This window comes from Geospiza fortis, unplaced genomic scaffold (genome assembly GCF_000277835.1).
Source record: "Geospiza fortis unplaced genomic scaffold, GeoFor_1.0 scaffold194, whole genome shotgun sequence".
NCBI classification, from domain to species: Eukaryota; Metazoa; Chordata; class Aves; order Passeriformes; family Thraupidae; genus Geospiza; species Geospiza fortis.
The window spans coordinates 5,700,558-5,722,114 of NW_005054322.1; the positions used below are offsets into that span (position 1 = coordinate 5,700,558).

At 40.7% G+C, this 21,557-nt stretch overlaps 1 protein-coding gene across 1 annotated transcript in view; it reads right to left on the minus strand.

The window, feature by feature from the left end:
• Positions 1-17,885, minus strand: part of ATP7B (ATPase copper transporting beta) — a 31,272-nt gene extending 13,387 nt beyond the window's left edge. Inside the window, exons 1-12 of the mRNA XM_005420785.2 lie at positions 17,486-17,885; positions 9,420-10,647; positions 7,609-7,845; positions 6,357-6,520; positions 5,366-5,527; positions 3,849-3,925; positions 3,314-3,488; positions 2,526-2,759; positions 2,246-2,337; positions 2,001-2,128; positions 767-921; positions 446-580 (exon numbers count right to left, since the gene is read on the minus strand). Coding sequence (XP_005420842.1) covers positions 446-580; positions 767-921; positions 2,001-2,128; positions 2,246-2,337; positions 2,526-2,759; positions 3,314-3,488; positions 3,849-3,925; positions 5,366-5,527; positions 6,357-6,520; positions 7,609-7,845; positions 9,420-10,647; positions 17,486-17,734 — 3,036 coding nt within the window. The 5' untranslated portion in view covers positions 17,735-17,885. The remainder of the gene's footprint in view (positions 1-445; positions 581-766; positions 922-2,000; positions 2,129-2,245; positions 2,338-2,525; positions 2,760-3,313; positions 3,489-3,848; positions 3,926-5,365; positions 5,528-6,356; positions 6,521-7,608; positions 7,846-9,419; positions 10,648-17,485) is intronic.
• Positions 17,886-21,557: the final 3,672 nt, after the last annotated feature.

Consider the following 21,557-nt stretch of genomic DNA (forward strand, 5'->3'; position numbering starts at 1 on the left):
GAATGCCCACAAAAATTTCAGACATAACAGGAATGGCTCAGCTCCTTGCAATGCAGCTATAGATAATGTTTAGCCCAGAAATGCTGTGAATAATTTCCATGTGTAAGAACCCCGTGCAGAACTAAAGGGTAAATGCAAAAATACATTTATACCTGAAGAGAGATTTTAAATAGCATCATTATCTGCTCTGTGTAGAAAACACCATGTTTTACAGAAGTATTTACAGAATATTCTGGGTTGGAAGGGACTCACAAGGATCATCAAGTCCAACTCTTAAAGTAAAAGGCCCATACAAGGATTGAACCCACAACTTTGGTGTTATTATCTAACCAACTGAGCTCCTCTCAGGGTGATTATAACATCAAACCCTACATAGAAAAAGCATGTTAATTACATTGGAAGATTTCCCAACACAAAAATCCAGTTATAATAATAAACTACTTACAGGAAAATATTTTTTAATAATATCAAAGTTTACAAAACCAATTGTGATCCATGCTATCAATGTCACAGTTGAAATGATGATGATAAATGGAACAAAGTATCCACTAAATTTATCTGCCAGTTGCTGGATAGGTGCCTATAAAAAATAAACCCAGTTATTTGCATGTTTGTGGTTGAAACACATAAATATGCAGAGTTCATGAAAATACACAATAGTTCTGGAAAAACACAGTTTGCTGAAGTATATGAGTATCAAAACATATAATCTTTTTATTATTCAATCAAAAGCTGTAATCAAGGTTTTCTTCTCCATTATTTTTACCTTTGACATTTGAGCTTCTTCCACCAATTTCACAATCTGTGCCAGAGTGGTATCACCACCAACATGAGTTGCATTAACAAGAAGTGAGCCATATGCATTTATAGAACCAGCAATCACTGTGCTCCCAGGCTTTTTAACGACTGGCATAGGTTCCCCTGGAAAGAAAAGGAAAGAATAAATGAGCCAATACCCCTAACAGCATAATCCATTAGCACACAGCTCATTCTATGTTAGCAAAATCAGTAGGCTAAGTAATAATGACCAGAAATCACATACTGGGTATCTCTTGACAGGTGAAGACAGGGATAGGTAGTGTTATATTTTTATAAACCTTTTTATAGGATTAATTTCAAAGGAAATGCTGTTTCCTTGATCATAACTTTTCAGTAAACCATCCCTCAAAAAGGCAAGGAACAAATTGGTTGGAAAAGGTACTTCTAGGAATTTCTCCAGTAACACCTTGTATAGCAAGGGGAGTTTGAGAAATCTGTTTTTATCTCCATGACCCTGAGTTTTCAAAGACCAGAAAGTCAGAAAGTTTTTCTGTGGAAAAGCTCCTGTTCTCCTGCTACCTCTGCATGAATACTAGCTCTAGAACATCTTTATTTTCTCTAGTTTTAGTGGTAGTGATAACAACTGATTCCCTGAAGCTAAAAGTGTCCCTGCTCCCAACTACAACAAGTAATCCAATGCCAATGCAAATTTTTATATCTTTTACTTTATTTATAAGAATTGTACAATGCATTGAATCCTTACTATATTTACAAAATGAAATGAAAATTTCAGAAGATGTAAAAAAGTCCTGTGACCCTTAATAAACATGAAATTTTGAGGCTTTCTTTCCTGCTCCTTGCTCATTGAGAGAGCCCTGTCATACAGACTCCAGCATCGCATCAATATTTCCACATCATCCTTTAGAACTTATTTCTGAGAAGGTATCATCTCTACAAATATATTCCAGGAGAAACTCCAGCCAGATCACTGGAATAATGACAATACTGTTATGACTCTACCTATCCCATCAGTAGGTTAGTAAGTGGCCAGACTGAGTGGAAAACCTTCTGTTTTTTAGGGTGTGCACAGATGCAGGATTTGAATTCAAGCTTACAAAGTGACAGCATCCCTTAAGGTGGGCAGCTATTTGGACAGCAGTGTTTGGGATGGGTCTGCTCTCTTTTCTTAAATAAAGGGTTCCAGAAGATTTCACTTCTTTGTGTAAGATAAGGGAAGTTACCAGTAATGAGAGACTCATCTGCCATAGAACTGCCATCAATGACCTTTCCATCCACTGGGAACTTTCCACCAGGAACAACTTTTATAATATCACCCCTCTGAACCAGTTCAACAGGTACTTGCTCCTCCCTGAAAAAGACAAGCAGAATAGGCAGGTTACTTATGCTATCAGCTTTCAGGTTAACTGGATCAAGCCTAGTCTGTGACCCAGGCAGGCTGAAGGGAATTTGATTAATAAATACATACCTGACAATAGAGTGGCCAGGTCCAAGAGTCACCACAGTGGCTTCTGTGGCTTGAAGAGACATAAGCTTAGCAAGAGCTTCTGAGGTCTTGCCCTAAGAAACAGAGATTAATGTTTAAAATACATTGAGATATATAAATCCTGATATGTACTTAACACAATGAGCTCTAAACAACCTTTCATATTATAGACTACACCAGAAACAGCTGAATTCAAAATTCCTCTGAATAGTTTATTCTACTCCTATCATAAATACACAACATTTGTGTGAAGATGAGTTACCTTGGCTATGTGTTCCAGCCATCTGCCGAGTGCAATGAACACAAACAACATGGGAGGAGTGTCGAAGAAAGTGACAGGGCTTTTCTCTGCCTTTTCAAGGATTGCTACTATCAGGATCACACAGGAATACACATAAGCAATCGTCGTGGCCAGCACGATGAGCACATCCATATTGGCTGTCTTGTGCCTCAGGGACTTGTAGGCTTGCACATAAAAATGCCATCCACCAAGGAACTGTTGGTGTGAGCAGGGACAGACTCACATTGAGATCAGTAACCACAGAGTACATAATACTGCCCAGAGCAGAATTAAAACCATGCAGGACATAAGGGAAGGCATTGCTGACCCAAGCAAATCTGATACTGATACAACTTCAGGTCTACTAGGAGACTGACTCCATTGACATCCTCTCATTCACACTTCCTGGTTCTCAAAACCAGCAAATATCATCCTTTTCCTCAGCAATGCAAAGTACACAAGGCATAGAAAATGAAAGGATTTACCTACAGCTAGCCAATTAGTTTGCAGATGATCAGGCATCTCTTTATTTTAATATTACCTTCTCCACTTGGTAATTATCTGATGCAACTTTGACAGGAGGAAGAGCTATGAACTGAATAAATACAAAAAGGATAAAAAAGAAAAGTGCCACTTTGTTCTGCTTATTTGGTACAGACAAGAGGGCAGGCCTAATCCACTCAATCTTTCCATTTCTGTCTTTATCACATCAGATCACATAAATGGGAGATGAATAGAAAGCAAACCCCTAGGAAGCAGTATGGACATACCTGAACGAAAGTGCACAGGATAAAAAAGAGAAGATTCAAAATAGATAATCCAGGAATGAGGTTCTGTTCCAGCACCTTAGACCCATGGTCTTCACCATTGGGTACTTGCATATAAATCATTAAGACTACAACAGGGATACCAAACACTAGGCTGTATAAGAAAGATTTCCTCCACCTGAAAAAGAAAAACTGTAAATCCATGGGTTTTTTACACCCCACTCAGGCCCAGCTGTGCTGGTAGTGCAGCGCTGGGGTTGTTAGCACTGTACTAACGCACAGCTTTGGGATATTTCCAAAGATCCAGTACTTTGGAACAACTTCAGTGTCTGCAACATGTTTAACTGTATAGACTTCTAGCAGTTAAAAACTAAAACTAATGAAAGCAATTAAAGTACTTGAACCAAACAGCGAATGGTAAAATTAAATATGCTTTACACAAGAACAATCTAATTAACAGGGAAGAGTGCTGGGGGGAGTAGAGTTAAAAGATATGATCTAGACATGTTCTTTAGTGAGAGAGAAAAGAAATACTTACTGCTGTATTTCCTTTTTATGACTTAGGTTATGTGCATTTGGAGCTCTTTTAGCCACAGAAGCATGAAAGCCAATTTCCTTTTTATTGAAAAGGAAGGAAAGATAAGTTAGTTTTGATGAAGCTAACTGTATTACTTACAACATATTTGAATTACACTACTTTTAGAAGAAATGTCAGAAAAGGACAGTGTTCCATGTTTAATAAATCCCAACCCCTTATTTACTTTTATATTCTGCAAAAATGAGAGGATATTTCAGTCAATAGTCAAAATTTGGACTGCAAAGGACTTCTGGTGCTTATACATGAACACAGGGTATAGATGCAGTAAGTGTCCAAGTTCTTAGGCATGGGGATCCACTGAGAGGTGGAATTCTACTCCACTCCTCCTAAAGAAAAATATATGCCCTTTCACCCCCACTGGAATAATCAGGAGATATGGGACATACCACAAAGGAAGTTAAAATGCACAAGCCACTGGGAGCTTGACGACCTTGTGAGCAAGTCCCTAACACTACAGTTTAATAAATACACCTGAAGTTAAAAATTAAAGTGTCTAAAGTTAGTTGAAACCTGTAGGACAACAAACTGCAGGGCAAAGCAGCCCAGAAACAAAACCAAGCAAAACTCCAGCTTTGAGTCACTTGGGTGAGTTACTGCAGTAGAACCATGCCTCCTGCCCAAACACACAAAAACCCAAAGCACACTTGCAAGAGCAATACACTTAAACTTCCTACCTGCATCATTAAATGCTTCTGTGACAAAGTATGTTTTAGAGATCTACTCTGCCAGCCGGAACAGTCTACTAGTTAACATGTTAATAACTGCAGCTGCATCATTTCTGTGGTCTAGCAGCTCTTTTCTGAGTAAATACTCTAGAGCATGGAAGGCAAACAGTCTCTACTGTCCTCCTGACTACTCACTGCATGCACCTCACACAGTATGATCTCTTCCCTTCTGGTGGGACAAAAAAGAAAAGGGTTTTGTCCACATCTGGGCCATCAAAACAGTAGATGTTATGATCTGTGTGATTACTGGTAAACCAGGATTTTTTCATTTAATATCAGGCTGTATCACAAGCTGTTTCCATTCAAAAAGCTGTAGGGATAGATGCAAGCGTGTACAGAGATATGTAATGCTTGTGGCATGAGCTGTGGCAAAACTTCTTTTACAGCCTTTGTCACTGTCAAGAGAAAGTCCTTTTTTTTCTAAATCAGCAACACTTCACTGAATTAACTGTGATTCTACACATAGAATTCTAAGAAATGAATATATGACACTTTTGCCAGGTAAAGATAAAAAAAGGTTCATTTTGTAGTTTTTAGTGTGTGTTTTTAGGGTAACAGCTGGGGAGTCTATGCATTCCTGTGGAGCACAGCAGCCTCACCACAAGAGCATAAAAACATGGCAATAACTATGGCATCTACAAAATCAGTGAAACCTCTCAAATATCAGCTGCTTTATTTCCTTCTAAGCTTCACCATGTATTTGTCCATACATAAAAAATTTCCAAAGCCTACCTTGATTACTTTTATAATATCTCGAGGTCCAATAATTTCAGGATCAAACTGGATGTGAGCTTTGCTAGTTGCAAGTGCAACTGAGGCAGAGAATATGCCATTTGTTCTCATGAGTTTGGATTCAATATTGTGAACACAAGAAGCACAAGTCATCCCTGTAATCTAAAAAAAGGACAATTTTGGGTAGTTAGTAATCCTCCACATTCACCCAGTATTTATGGGTCTACTTGAGACAAGGCCTCACCCTAAAGGTTTTAAAGGTTTTATAGAGCTGTCTTAAATGATATAAAGCTGAGAACATAACTATCCACTTTTATTATAAAATTGTGTAGACAGCAGATAAAGTCACAGCCATATATTTGCATGGTAGCACTCACATGCTATTAACTGTAACAGTATAACTAATTTGGTTCTATCAACATTGCCAGAGCCAAATTCTGCGTGTGTAACTTCATCTCTCTTGAATTTTCCTGTGGCTTCAATAAGGCATGTTACCACTTTGTGATCTATTAATACAGCAGCAGACTGATGTTCTCTGTCTTGCAGTAAATATCTGTCAGAGAATAAAAAATAGTATTTGAGGAATCCATCCTGCAATAAGAAATTTACTAATTTTACTGATTTTACCCAAAGTTCCTAGACCTCTATGCAAAGCCCTTAACATTAGCAATATGTATTTATGGACAAATTCTCAGTTACTCAGAGTCTGTACTAAAGTGCCCTAATGGAAAACTTCTGTTTAATTTCTGCTTGCTAAAAAAAGTCTAATCTGGCCATAGAACTGTCACTTTTTATTTCAGTGCTTTTGGATAGGTCCTTCCAAGACAAGTTGATTTTGTCTTTTCAGCAATTATATAAAAAAAAAGTGTCACCAGCCAGAAATGAGCTGCTGAAGCCACAACTGCTCAAGAAAAGCTATTTGCAAGAAAATCAGTCTCTCAGACCTGACTTTTCCAAAACAAATAGATAATTTCAAATACACATGACTTACAAGAAGCTCCACTTGCCCTTCTGTTTCTGCATTATTTTCCATGATGGTAGCTTCAAAACCCAAATTCTGGATCAGCTGTGCTATTTCAAGAGGCTGTATGAGTTCTGGCTTGTATTTTATCTCTGCTTTACCTGCCATCAGTGCTACCAACACTGAAACAATTCCTGCAGTGGCAATAACAAAAATATTAGATAATGTAGCTCCTTTGAGGGAAAGAAAAATAAAATATTACAAGTGACTGTCGGTGAGGACTGTAACAACTTAGAGGTATTATAAGCCTAATGATTTCTCTCTGCCTCCTTCTAGTGTTTTTCTCTAGTCACAACAGCAAAGTTTTTTACAGAGACCCAGCCACACTGTTTCCCTTTAGCAATGAGAGGAATTGCAAGATTTACACGGGGAAGGAGGTGAGTTTTGCTGTGACCTAATGAGACAAAAAGGATGTTTGGAAGTAACCTTTACATCCACTGCAGAAAGATCTGCCCTAGACTATTTTCGAATGAGCTCTACAGCACAATGCTATATCTTTTAATTTTCCTGTTCTTCACCCCTCATTTTTTTAAATAAATAAAAATCCCACAGAAATCTAGATTAAAATTGAAAATCAAAACACAAAGATCACAAGGCAAAAAAAATTCTTTTGAAGAGCTAATGCTTTTTTGATTTCTAAATCAAGGCAATGAGACCACCACTAGGAGACTGAGGAGAGAGTAATCGATAAGCAAAACCCCCCAAAGGCGTGCTGACACAAATGAAATCAGACGTTGCTAAGGCTCATCTGTTAATCTTCTACATGGCCAGAGCAAAGGCAGCCTCAGCCTGCAGCCTTCTAGACCAGTAAACACCACTGTGCCTAAGCTCACCCTGGCAGTGGAGCCATACATTTGTTTGCACCTGCTTGTGCAAATATGCCCGAGCATGCCCGAGCTCTCAATGGCTCTGGAGGAGATGGATTGCTTTGTAAACCAACAAGGCCCTGAAAACTAAATGACAACCATTTCTCTGTTCTTGTCTTCAGATGTATTTGAATTTTTTATCACTTTACAACCTGCTAGAAGTATGTTCATCATGTTTGCCCACCAGTGCAATAAGATAGTTAAACAGTGACATGGTTACGTTAGCACTAAGACTGAGCATTAAGTCTAACTTCCAGATGTTGTATGACAGCCCCTTCTTTTAATCTCATAGAACACCTTTTCCATCCCATCATCCCTTATCATTAGACTCATTATAGGAATCTTGAATTTATTACCATCTTCTTTCTGCAAATTTCTTTCAATGGTAGACACACACGATGCACAGGTCATGCCTGTGATCTGTAAAACACACTTTTCTTCTATGGCTCCACTGAGCTGGTTTGACCCATCAGGGTGAGGACTGTCTAGAAGAGCATCTGGGGAATTGCCATGGTGAGGAGGCTCTGAAGCTTGAGACTGCACAGCAGCTTTGCTGCCATCAGGCTGGCACCTGTGTTCTCCAGGGGCGGTGTCTGGAATAAATGCACGATACACTGAGCTCTCCACAGGGTGACTGGATGACGCAAAAGTACAAACAAGTCACATTTATCAACCACACAAACACTCACAGTTGTTTAGAAGGTGACACAATAACCTTGGTCTCTATATGGAAATAATATAGGTTGTTACTATGCTTATAAAAATACATATTCACCAGTGCCACTTGCATGACCATCTAACTCTACAGAACTAGCTTTCCACATTCAGATGGCAAATGATTCCTTCCAATTTCAATGCCTAGAGCTGTCAGCTACCTCCACTTGATAAAGATATATTGGTCTCTAGAGGCTCCTTATCCAGCACAGTAAATGTAGTCCAGTCACATCAACTCTGTCATTGTTGCCATCTATTCAGGACTCATATCACTTCATCTCAAACAAGGAAAACAACAAGTTTCTCAACAGGTTTCTCTTTATGGCACAGTATTCATGCTGACAGTACTGCAAAACTGTACTGTTTACTTCCAACACTAATTGGAAGCACTCCAGAGACCTGAACACAAACAGGCCTCTTGCAAACATTTTTATTATTTGCCAGATATTGAACAGACACACAACAGCTCCAGATGTGTTCACAAACTACCTCCCTTGGGCAGAGGTTTGTGTAAAGGAGCAGGAGTTGTTTCCAAACATGTTAAACACAGGGGGGTCCCTCCTTTTCCAGATGGAGTTGGCACTCTCCCACCAACAAATTATAAGCCAAACAAATTATAATTAACCACCACATACAGGCCCCTCCTAATTTGTAGTAGTACCACAGATTCAGAGGGATTGGACCCATGACAGAAGCGAATAGGATGTGGTTTTTTTGTGATCAAACTACTTAATTTCAGGTAAACTGCATCAGGTATTTCAAAGCAAATATGTTTGGTTGAAGCAGGTGAAAATTGCTACATTCAAAATTTGTGAGAGAGGACTTTGTGCATCAAAACAACTTTTTAAACATTGAGCACATGTACAAAATGCATACACTGATGCAACTGACATGCAAAAGCAGCTGTTCCCCCCAAAGAGTATCTTCATTTTGCCACTTAACTTGCTTAAAGCAAGGTTTAGTGAAGTAAGGCAGGCAAAAATACTGAAGAAATAAAAGTCAAAGGCTAAAGACACTAAAAAGAGGTTTTAGCTAGGTAAAAAGTGGTTTTAAATGAAAGATACTTAATGAAGTTTGTAAGTTTTAGTACTCTGGAACATAAATATAAACATTTGGTTTGATAGATCTACTTACAGCAGCCTGTAGGCATGGGAGGAAACCTACTTAAGGGGGTAAGGGGATGGAGCTATTTGAAAGGCTCTGTACCTCAGGCCTTTGGCTTCATAATGTAACTCAGCTCTTACACCCACTGCTGCAATTATTAAGGGCTGAAACAAGGAGCCTTACAGCTGAAACCTCTCTCCCTTGCTAAGTGAGGTCGGATCACACCAGGTATTCAGAAGAGACAATGTCAATGCGATGCTTTAAGGGTTTCTCTCCAGAAAGGAATCTCAATGCAGACTTTGCATGACCCACCTTGGCACACTACCCACAGAAGAAAAAACACTGTTACCTGTCAGCACAGAGGCATCAAATCCCATATCTTCTATGGCAGCTCTTAATTCTTCTCCACTAGTGACAGCTGGATCATAGTGTATGGTCCCAGTACTGCCAGCTAGAGAAACTGCTACATTCTGCACCCCCTGCCTCTGTGATACGGCCCCTTCTATGGACTGTACACAAGAATGGCAGGTCATGCCATCAATCTTAATAACAGCCACATGTGTCATGCCTTGTGGCGGCTGTCTGACGACATTGTATGTGAAAGCACCTGAGGAAGATGCTGCTTTATTTGCTTCTGAACCACTAAGGAGGCTTACTTTAAAGTTTCCAGGTGGAAGGGATTCGATAGCTTGCTGGAAAGCTGACAGGGTGATTAAATCAGGGCTGTACTGTACCACAGCACATTTATGCTCCAAAGACACTTTAATACTTTTTATGCCAGGAAGATCTGATATATTTCCTTCGATGTTTCTGACACAGGACTTGCAGTGCATGCCCTCTATCTGTACAGTCACTGTTGCTGTGCTACCCATCTTGGGGACCAGCAGGTCCAGCCCATCACTATCAAGGCTTGCAGGTGTCTCCCTGGGGTTTGCATTCTGCAAGCGCTGGAGATCAAGGGCACCCAGCTTCAAAGGGGCTGATTTACTTTTAATGGTGCAGTCATACCCCAGGTCACTGATGTGTCTCTTGAGGTCATCAGGCTGAATGATGTAAGGATGGTAAACAATAATTGCTTCTTGGTTATCAAGTGACACCTTGATTTTTGCCACTCCATGCAGTTTCCTAATCTTTCCTTCAATGTTGGTGACACAGGACTGGCAGGTCATGCCTTCTACCCGAAGCTTAGCTACTGCTTCTTTCAAGCTTGGAAAATTTACAGTTGCTGTTGTCAACTTCTCTTCTGCTATGTTGGCGTCAAAGCCCATATCCAGAATTTCCTGGCAAATCTGTTCAGGGCTTATTTCCGACTGCCGATACTTGATAACAGCATTGTTCTGTTCAAGGGAGACTTTAATTCTCAAAATGCCCTTCACCTTGGAAATTCGGCCTTCTATCGACTGCACACATGATTGGCAAGTCATTCCCACAATGTTGAGTACCACAATATGCTCTTGGGAAGGTGGAGAGGGCATGGTTTCAGAGCTCGCCTCATAGCCCATGTTGTCAAAAGCAAAATTATGTTTCATTGTAGGCTTCAGCTCACAGCCAGGAGGAGAATCAATGTTGGACAAAGCCTAAGGAGAAAGTAGAAAAGTAAAAATAAATACATGTATCCTCAGCCCTATAAAAGCAACAATAGTCTTCATATGCTCTCAAGCACATACTAGAAGTGCTCTCAAGTTAGTCTGTATGGCCAAAACCCTTTCCAACATTATTTTACACTTTGAATATATTACCAGTGAGTTATGCCCATGATGATGAATCACGCTTCTGACAGTGTCTGGAGCAGCAATTTAGAAAATACTGACTAGGGATATAAAAGCAGAATTGACTCAATATTCCTACCCCAACCAAGTAATTTAAAACTTGAGTTCTCTGCAGCCACAGGACACTTCCATCACACAGCCTGAGCTGCTCTTCAGAGCACAGTCACTGGCACAGGGGATCACAGTAGAGAGTGTGCTGACTGCCTCTCCAAAAAGGTCATAAACTGGTCCAGTTTCGCCAACCTGCTATTTCCCAGGAGGAGTTCAAACCAAAACAAAGAAAACCAAAAAGCCCAAGAAAACAGAATCATGACTTTTCCAGAAGCCTGAAACAAGTTGGCGCAGGGAGGGTCAGCTGCATGTTATTTGAAGAGGTATTTGCACATACATAAAGGCCTGGGCTCTCTGCATTTAATATATAATGCTTTGAACCTGAAATCTGTATCTAACAAAGACCTTGAAAGACACAGAACTGTAAGCAGATATTTCACTATGGTTTAATTTTATTTACCTACTTGTGAGGCACCTAGGACTATAAATTGTGCTACAGTAACTCACTGATTTCATCCAACACCGATTTTCAGGATGGCCAGTACTGAAATAGGCCAGCCAGAAGTGATCTCTCAGTCAGATCACAGCCTCTGCAATACTGGAACTCTACAGCTGAATGCACTCAATTCAGCTGAAAATGAATTTTTTTTTTTTTTTTTTAAAGTGCCAATGCTTCTTACAGAACAAGTATTGAGAGCTCCAGTTGCTGGAGCCATGTGATGAGAAAGATTGAAAAGGGCAGGGGCAAGTCCTAGATTGTCAGATTTCATGGAAAGAACATGAAAATTCATGTCCATGATTTAAGGCAACTTGAAATACTAGAGATCTAGATGAAAGCTGCTAGGATAAATCTATTTTCTTGCCTGCAAAGCCTTGGGCTCTCTGACATTCAATAAAACACCTGATGCTGGGCATTACTGCAGGGAGAGCCTGGAGAAGGGCCCACTGGATCACTCTTAGTATTGCAGATCCTGCTCCTATGACCCACAAGAAAACTTTCTCAATACCACAGCATGGATGAGAAGCATTTAGGCTGCTTAGTAACACTAGACTGCATCCAGTTCATTTGATGCAGTATTCTAAATTCATTAACTTGATTTTGTCTCACGCTTAGACAGCTTGGGAATAATGAGGTCTGGGGCCACAAAAACAGCAAAAACTTATACAAAAAATTTGCTTTCAGACTTTTCTATGCTGTATTTGTTAGAACAGGAGGAGGAATGAGCAAGTTCAACTCTTCAAGATTATGGTGCAGCCCCTCAACTATGCTGACAGCAAACTCTCTCTCCTGCTCCCCCTCTTCTGCTTGGCCTCATGGCTGCACTCCAGGGATGCTGGGGAAGAGTCAGAGGAATATTTTAGACCTGGCATCCCCTTTTGCTTCCTTCTCCCATCGGCCTGGCAGCACCCAGGACACTGCTCTCCTTGCATTTCCCCTCCCATAAGTTAGTGAAATTCCCAGCATATATGGAAATGTGCCCCAAGCACCTCCCTTCAAAACAAAGCATTAACAGTTAATCAGACTTCCCTGAGAAAGTGGTGCCTGGTTTAAGCACCGCACAAAGACAACAAGGACACCCCCATTCTTGTGTCCTCCTATTGTTGTGACTTCCCACAATTTGAAATAATAACCTGGCCATGTGTATGGGAAAAAAACCCTTCTGAAAACAGTCTTCCATCCACCACATTTCAAACGTGGCCTAAACTCAAACTCGCATTGATTGTAAATTCTGCCTGAAGAAGCGTTAGGTGGATATTGTCTGTCATCCCCTCTTCCCTGTCCCCAGTCCCCCAAGGACACTGCTCACAGTGGCCTGCTCTTATCAAAAACACCCGGTGCAATCTGTGTGGCAGTCACAGAAGCTCACCCTGTGCATGTACTTTGGCTTGCAGGACAAAGGTATTTTGCCTTCTGCATCCTTTGGTGAAACAGAGTATGAATGGAGGAGATGAGCATCCTCCACTCCCTGCTTCACTGTCTGTCTGGCCACCACTTGCAGATGAAACTCTGGAACCATCACAGGCCTTATGTCCGCCACTGTGTTCCCTCCCCTCGCCATGCTCACTGTCTCAGTTTTCCAAGGTACCCCATGACATAAAAGCAATTCAAATTAATCATGTAAAAAGATTAGAGGGTATTTCTCATTATCCAGTCTTTTGAAAAACATAAAAGCAAGGACTGATTTCACTATTTCAATGCATTGTAAGCCACAGAAACTTCAAAACTTGGACACTGGTTTTTGTTTTGCATAAAAAGCTATCCCAACATTCAGAAGAATTGGCAAAAATATTTTGTTTGCTACTTGTTGAAAACAGATGTTTATGATCTGCAGGAGAAAAATCCTTGCACACAAATTTTTAAATGACAAGGAAAAAATAGAGAGGGGATGTGGATATAAGAAAACTAAAAAGCTTCTTTCCCTTAAAAAAAACCCACACAAGTGCCAAAACATTAAAGAATCTACCCCCAAAACCAAGAAATGTGCACAGGTACAAAGTATTTACAAAGCCTTTAGTACTGTTTATAACAGATTAAAAAAAAAAAAAAACAAAAACAAAAAAAACCCAGAAACAGAATAGGCAGAAATACATACATGTGTGTATTTGCAAGAAGGGTGTTTCTACACCAGACAAGAGGAAAACAGCAGATTCATGTAAGGACACAAAGATGAGGCATACAGAAATGTGACCATAGTTTTCCTCAGGCATATGCTGGGTCTCAGAAAAGGGTTTCCTCATACCAGCTGACACCCACACATAAAATGGCATCTATGAGGCTGTATGGTAATTCAGAGACACTACCTGCAAGAGGATCAGGGAAGCAATCACCACCAAAAATGCCCAAAAAGGTGCTTGGGAGTCTCAGGCATTGCCCCTTCTGCTCTTTCTCTGCCCAGAGAGAAATATGAACAAAATAATGGAAATGGATCTGACTCAACATCCAGAAGGGAATGTGTGAAAGAACTGGCTGTAGTTACTCTTTTGTCTCCACACCAAAGGAGAATGGCTTTCTCTTAAGGGTAGGTATACACCAAGTCTGTTTGCTCTACCACCCTCATGCATATTTTTACGGTATCTATGTGAAGAATATGCAAATAATTACACGTGAAATGATGCCAATTCTTTCCCTCCTTTGTTCTGCATGTAAAAGTTGGAACTGAAAGCACACAGCAGAGTGAGTCCCTACTCTGAAAGCTAAGAAACCTGACACAAAGAAGTTATGAAAATCATATGAACAGTACAAAAGAATTGAAGAAATCTGAGAAATCATTGACAAAGAATCAGTAGTAGACAGAGACAGCTTTAAAGAAAGCACAGGTACTGGCTGGAAAACACTTGCATCAACAGGAGAGCTCTGAACCAGAGCCAAGATGAGTTGCAAATGTGCAGGAGTGTGACACCTGAAGCCCAAGTCCCAGTATGAGGATTTCAAAGCAAGAAACAAGGCATGAAGATCAACCCCTCATATCCCAGACAGGAGCTGTAGCACTCATGCCTGTCCTGGGGCAACGCAGGGCTTGGGAACAGCTGGAAGAGGCAGAAGCTCATGCTCTCCTTTCGCACTGCCTCTAGACAGCAGGAAGAAGATCATCCAGCAGGAATATGCCCTGGGGCTGGACTAACTTTTTGTGAAAGCATGGAGGTAGAGCAGGACAGGGAGATGCTGCTGGATTGGAAGCACCAAGTCTCAAGCCCTGGTTTGGCACAGAGCTCTTGGCATCATAGCATCCAGAGTTCATGGCAGGTTCATTCGGGAAAGGTTGTCCTAGCCCACAGGACTATGGGGTATGGAGTATGGCTGGTGGGGCAAACCCACCCCATTGAGGGCTTTGAGGCCTTAGAGGCATCACGCTGACCCACAGTGCCCCAAAACAGGCACCTTATTTTGGATATTCCCTTTCAAATATGCAAAGGCTGAGAGTTCAAGCAGTGAAGGGATACATAATAAATCTGAGGGGAAAAACAACTGAACTCAGAAAAAACCCCAAAGACACGGAAACCATGGCACTGGGTAAGACCCCCACACATGCACAAATGGTGAACCATGTCTTGAGAATGGATGCAATGCTATGGCTGTGAACTCCACAAGGTTTGTGCCTTCCTTGGCTTCACAGCCCAGCCACCAGACACCCCTGGCTGAGTCCCCATGCCCTCCATTGATGTGTTTCATGGTCACCTCATGGGGTGGCCTGTCACCAGGAAAGCCATCCCTCTACCCATTTCCCCTTCCCAAGACATGCAGCCACCTCCAAAATGCTAGTATAACACCCCTGGTCTCTGCAGCACAAGGCTGAGGTTGTGACAGGCACACTCCACAGCTCCCTGAGCATCACCCACACCAAGATCCAGCACAGCACTGCTCCTCTCTGCTCATCCAGCAAGGCTCTCCCCCTTCTCTGGCACTGCTCTCCTTCCCTCCTTTGCCTGGCCTGCAGGGATAGCAACTTTCACATCCTAAAACTCAAGCACCACGCTCCTCAAAGTGATGCCAGGCAATCAGCCAGGGAGGAGATGGGGCCTGGCCCACTCAGCACCTCCCCCTCTGCCTCTCCCTGCCTGCTCATCCACAAATGCAGGAGGTCGCTGCACCTCTCATCCACTATGTCCTGAAGTTTTGGGCTGCTCTATTCCCTGTACCTCTGTGGGCTGAAATCAATTATTGCCCTCTTACCTTTGAGCGCACAACTGCTGAAGAATTCTCTTATCTGTGTTTTACCTTCCCTACTTCCTTCTTTCACAACTGCCTGATTCATGGCTTTGGATTCAGGCAGCAGCAGCACACAACTGAAAAGCCACACACTAATAATTAAACGCTTCAGAAGTTTCCCAGTTTATTATAGGCAGACAGTGAACAACAAAATGAGGGCAGAGAAGCTACAAAAACATCAAAGGTCACGAGTCTTCAATTTTTTGCCAGTAACAGCAGCACTCTGGCACACAGAGTAGCCAGAAATTCAATCCTCATCCTCCTTAACATTTTTCAGTGCATCTCATCAGAGCATATTGTTTAAATGTATTAGATCATAACCATTGTTCCTTCTCCCCTTGTCTCCCGAATGAAGATTAACAAATGTCAGTAGCTACTATATTCAGTAACTACTTACAACACAATTTGTTATTTTTCAAACAGTTCCTGAGTCTTAAACGAGGGAAAAAACACCTTCCAAACCTGAATATCAAGATTCAATGAGATTATTACTACAAAGCGGCCTTTATAAGGCTTTTGTCTCCAAAATACTAACTTGATTTACTAATGCTTCTGCCAAGGGACTGCTATTTCCCACCTGGGATCAGGCTTCCCTAACAGTACAGATGATAGGCAAAGATTTAGGCAGATGAAGCCAGTTTTACTGAAATGACACCTACACTGTAGTCAACAAACCTCAGAGACCTTAACAAGCACTTTTAAATTAAAGGGAGCTGTGTAAACCAAGTCTGGTTTATGGGAAAGGGAAAAAGCTTGCTGTAAACAAAATGTTTCTAATTTAGAATTAAAACAAGACAAACCTCTTTGTGATGTTCTTCACAGCACCAGTACAAGCAGTATATATATCCCAGTGAACTGAATACAGAGAAGAGATCTTTTGGTAGAACAAAGTCATTTATGTCACGGCTGTTTTCTTGCAAACATTTATAATACAAGAAGCAACTCGAGGCAGAAAAAGACTTCAGGTATATTTGGTCTCTTCTGGCTGTTATTTCACTCCAGTCTGACACTACTTGAACCATTCTAAGCATACCCAGTTTCAAAGAACATGAACACACAGAATCACAGAACATTCTGAGTTGGAAGGGACCCACAAGGATCATCAAGTCCAATTCTTCAGCAAATGGCTCATGCAGGAAGCAAATCTATCACCTTGGCATTATTAGTACCATGCTCCAACCAACTGAGCTTTGTTCTGACAGTTTCTTTTCCTTAAATATTCACAATATCCACTGATCCAAACTACATTAGTCCAGTGTACATATATTTTAAACAGCAAAACTCTTTTAAAAGAATAAACCTCATCATGTTTCTTTCACCACTGATCTTTCTAAGTCTCTTCACCACAGCAGTTAATCTCCAAAAATACCACAGTTATATACAATGCTGAATTTTCTTAAAAGTTGCACAGATGTATTTATCAAGAGCTTACTAGCACCCACTTACTAGATATAAATAAACTACTTACCTACAATAAGGACTTTTTAATATTTCTGAATTTCTGTTACTGCAAACTAGTATGAGCTTCTTCAAACTCCTGGAGCAATTGGAGTTCAAAAGGAGAAATACTATTATGTTTCCTTCCTAAGAATCACCACTCTGTATTATTAGAGGTGGAGCTAAAACAATGCTCATTAGCTTCTACAGCATAAGTCATCATTAACAACTCGTTTCAAAGATTATTTTCAGAGGATCCCCAGAGGATTTTGCATTTGTACTGCTTGTTATGGGGCTGGCATCCATGCTGGGGATCGTGACAATTTAGATGAAGAAGGTTTAACCTCCTTTAATATACAACCCATGCAACAACATGCTTTGTTTTAAATTCACCAGTTCAGAAACACCACTTCCCTCCCTACATGCACACATACACACACACACACTGACCTGCCTTTCATCTGTACTGACTTCTGTCATGCCCATGGAGTAACTCTGCGAAAGTTTCTCTTCTTTCTGCAAGTTACTGCTTGCTTTTGGCGGAGATGCCATCTTGGACTTTTCACCAATAATCAGTAGTTCAGGCACATCACGAGCTGCCTGCTGCTTACGAATAGACAGCAAGGATATGTTTCTGTCGTTTAAAGTAGCTAAGTAGGACAGTTCCTTTTTCATTTTATTGTCCAGTTTTCTCTCCATTATTTTTCTGGACTTTAAATATTGCAAAGCCAAAAAAAAGTTTCACGAGAGCAGTTATTTGTTGTCCTCTAAGCCACGCTTCTTTCAGCTACATTTACAACAGCTGGAAGAGTTCTGCCCGTCTAATCCATGTGCTTATTAGGCATTCATCAAGAAATCCCAGATGCAACCTGTGATCCTTACATAGGCTCTTGCTGCACTCAGCTACCTGCTCTCCCTGCCAGTTCAAATGTTTCCCACCAATTGGCATCCCTTGTGCTTTCCCAACTGCGTCCGGCACTGCTGATCTCTGCACACGGCGTAGCAGCAGGCTCAGCCAAGGCTGCCTTTCACAAGCTGCTCAAACATGACCTGTGTGCAGCAGCCAGCATGTAACCAGCCCACACAGACAGGCATCCTTGTGGCCATGTGCACAATCACAGCTCCTGCACAGGGAAAATGCTGTTTCAGTTCCTCCTATGAAATTATCGGGGGTTTCTGGGATAAAATGAAGTCCCTTCTAACACGGAAAATATGCCCACGATTACCTAATTAGATAAGGCTCCTAGACCAAAGGTCTTTCATTAATTCAGGGCACAAGAACATTCATTCTTTGTACCAAGAGGGAAAACAAAAGAGTGAGTACAATATTTACACTTTCTAAAATGTGCCTCTTCACCATCAGCAGGCTTTGCTAAAAGCCAATGAACCAAACAAAATTAAATGAGCAATTAATGCCAGAAAGGCAAGAAATAAAATATATTCTCCTCAAATTCTCTGGGCAACAGCAGGAACATCTAATTTAGACAGCCAGGCACACAAGAGGTACCACCACTAGAAATGCCTTGAGCCAAGCCTGAATATATTTCTTTGGGATTGCCCAGAGCAAATTCACAGCACAATGCTAATGCAGTAAGGGGGATCGCCTGTTCCCAGGTCCAAAGTAGTGCAGTCCACTTCTGAAGGCACTGCTGAACAGGGCCATGCATTTATGCATTCATAAGATTTATAAAATATAACAGATGTTATTATTTATTTATTAGCAATTTCCACCCTCCCTGCCTGTGTGGTGACATCACTGCACATGCAAGCCTTAAAACAATTGTTCTAAATTTAATCAGAATCTCTTGGACTTGCTGGAAAAAGTAACAAATTTATTCCTATGCATAGGTTAGCACACAGGATCAAAACCTTGGCATATCTCTGTTGTGTCATGAAAACCTGAGGGATAAATGACAGACACTCCACTTGACAAAAGAATTAGTGTAATGTTTATAATTTCTATAATGTGCCTCTTTACCATCAGCTAGCTTTACCAAAAAGCAATGACAAGAAAAATTCAGATTCTTCTTACTTCTGAAGGCAGAGGTACACCCCTCACACCCCCGTCACACAGAGACTGGTCCAGAAAGCCACCGTGCAGGACATTAGCATCCTAGCTTGCCTCCCTGTCATAACTTCCCCACAATTATGGATCCTCAGTTCTTGGGAAAATAAGGTCTTCTGCCGGGGAAGCGAAACTCCAAATACTGCTGCAGCACTATTCTGCTATTCTGCATCAGTGTCTTAATATTTTTAAAAAATTTACACTATTAAACTTTTTTAAAGGGCTATTCTGAAAACATTTTGAGAAATGGGCCTTCTAAAAAGAATTACTACAAAGTGTCTGTGTTTGTTCTGCATTTATCAAATCAATTAGAGCCACAACTGATTTCAGTTCAAACACTTTACTGAAAAAGAAAATCATGCTAAAGGTGAAATAATTTCAGGAATTTCTGATTTTAACTGGTTTTGAAATGAGCAATTGAAAATTATACAATTTGACTTACGTGAAAAATTTCAGTAAAACGTATTTAAATACCAAAGCTAAGTCTACATACTAAATACATATATAAAGTTAAAAACTAATAGTCATCCTTCTAAAACAAACCAGGCTTCCCATCCCAAATCAAAGATATTCAGAAATTCAGCTCTGTGTTCTAATTCCAAATAATGGCAATTCCAAATTCTTGATTTTCTAAGGGAACTGGAATTCCATCAATAAAGCATATATTTGATCCACTCATCTCTGACAGTATCTTTGCTATTAAAAATATTCCAAACCCTACTGACCATGTTTCTGCAGGTAACTAATATTCAAAAATATACTGTAGTGAAAAAGAATGTAAAAACAACTTAGTGTTGTTTTTTTTTTCTTAATTTCAGGTTCACCAGCAAAGCTCAGCTTAGACTGACAGAATAACAAGATGTTGAATAAGTATCTTCTCTCCAAGTTCCCTCAATCATCCTTTTTCCCCCCACAACTTCTGAGCAACCCTAAGAGAAAAAGCTGTTTATTTCTAATAGCATGGAGAGAAATTCTTGCTTAGCGGCCTACAGCCCCTTTGCCTTCAGCAGAGTCCTGAATACTGATTTGGAGATAGAGAAGAAACACATGAAGTTGTGCTTTGAGCACATTCAGTTTACAAGATATTTACCCACATTAAAAAGAAGGATTTGGCTGGGGGGAAAAGAAAAGCTTGCTATAGTTCTTCAGACAAAAGGGACATAAGATAAATTTTAACCACTTTAAGTACCTAATTTAGCTGTGGGCTGGAGCAGAGCAGGGGCAAAAGAAACCTGTGCAGCTGACAGTCTTGAGCAGTTCTTGGAGAAGAGGCACCAGTCACAAAGCAGAAACCACAGAGAATCTTTTAATGCTAAGTAATTCCTATTTACATTAATACACAGCACTGAAAGCTCAGAGGTTCTGCCCCAGCTCAATCACTGCACAACTCTCTTATGGTTCAGGAGACACTTTAGGAAGGGATCCAATATTGGCATCTCAAGGCTGGCAATGTCTGCCAGGGAAGTGAGGCAGATGCTTGGAATTAACCTCTGTGATTGGCTGCTGCTGCTGCACTCCAACAGACTGCTACTGGTTTCCAAATTATTTTCTCCATTCTATCTCAATTAATTGCCTCTTTAGAGTCTAAGCTAATTGTGTCAGCTGCAGAGTGAGGGTGAACATTTAACTTTAGGCTGAAATAGGAAAGGCAATATTGCCCTTCTCATCTGATAGCAGTACCACTTTGATTTAAGGCTGGACTTGGCAGAGCTTAGGATTTTCACCAGAAGGAATCATTCTGGCTTGGTAGTATGAAATTCAGATGGCGAATAGAAAACATGCCTGCTGCCTTCACAGCTCTCTGCTATAGTGTTTGGTAACGGTGTTTACATTTTTAAGTCAGAAAACACAGGACATTCCAAGAAAATTAAATCCCTTTGATTTAAAGGCTCAAAGCTGATCAAACATGGGTTTTCCCCTTTATTTTACCTGCATTATCAGACTACATGATAAACATAAAAGAATAATGTGTTCTCATGTAAATTTTGTTTCCCAGGTGTATTCGTCCTTGGCTTTACAGGATACCCTGGCCTGCGTCTAATCCCTCTGCTTCTGTAACTAACCACAGAAAGCATCTTAAATAGTCTTAACAATGCCTTGAAAGATGAGATGCTTGGGTTGAAGGGAAAAAATGGGGACTGGGAGGTTAGGGGGTCATATTTCTTTAATCTGTGTGGGGAAAAAGAATGAAAAACAAAGTTCAGTGAGAAGGAGCACATGCGTTGGTCATAGCTCACCAGGCACAAAGTGCTGCACACTTAGGAGCAGAAACACTGCAGGAGCTTGATGTATCACTCTAAGAGAGGCATGAAACAAAGGGTGGAGCAGCACAGAGGTGTTGTGGTCATTCCCTGTTTAAGACAGTGCAGCTAACAGGAACTAAGCTACAGGAATGACCCAAATGGTGAGCAAAAGCTGACTTTTGCTTCACTAACTCAAAATACATATTATTTTTCA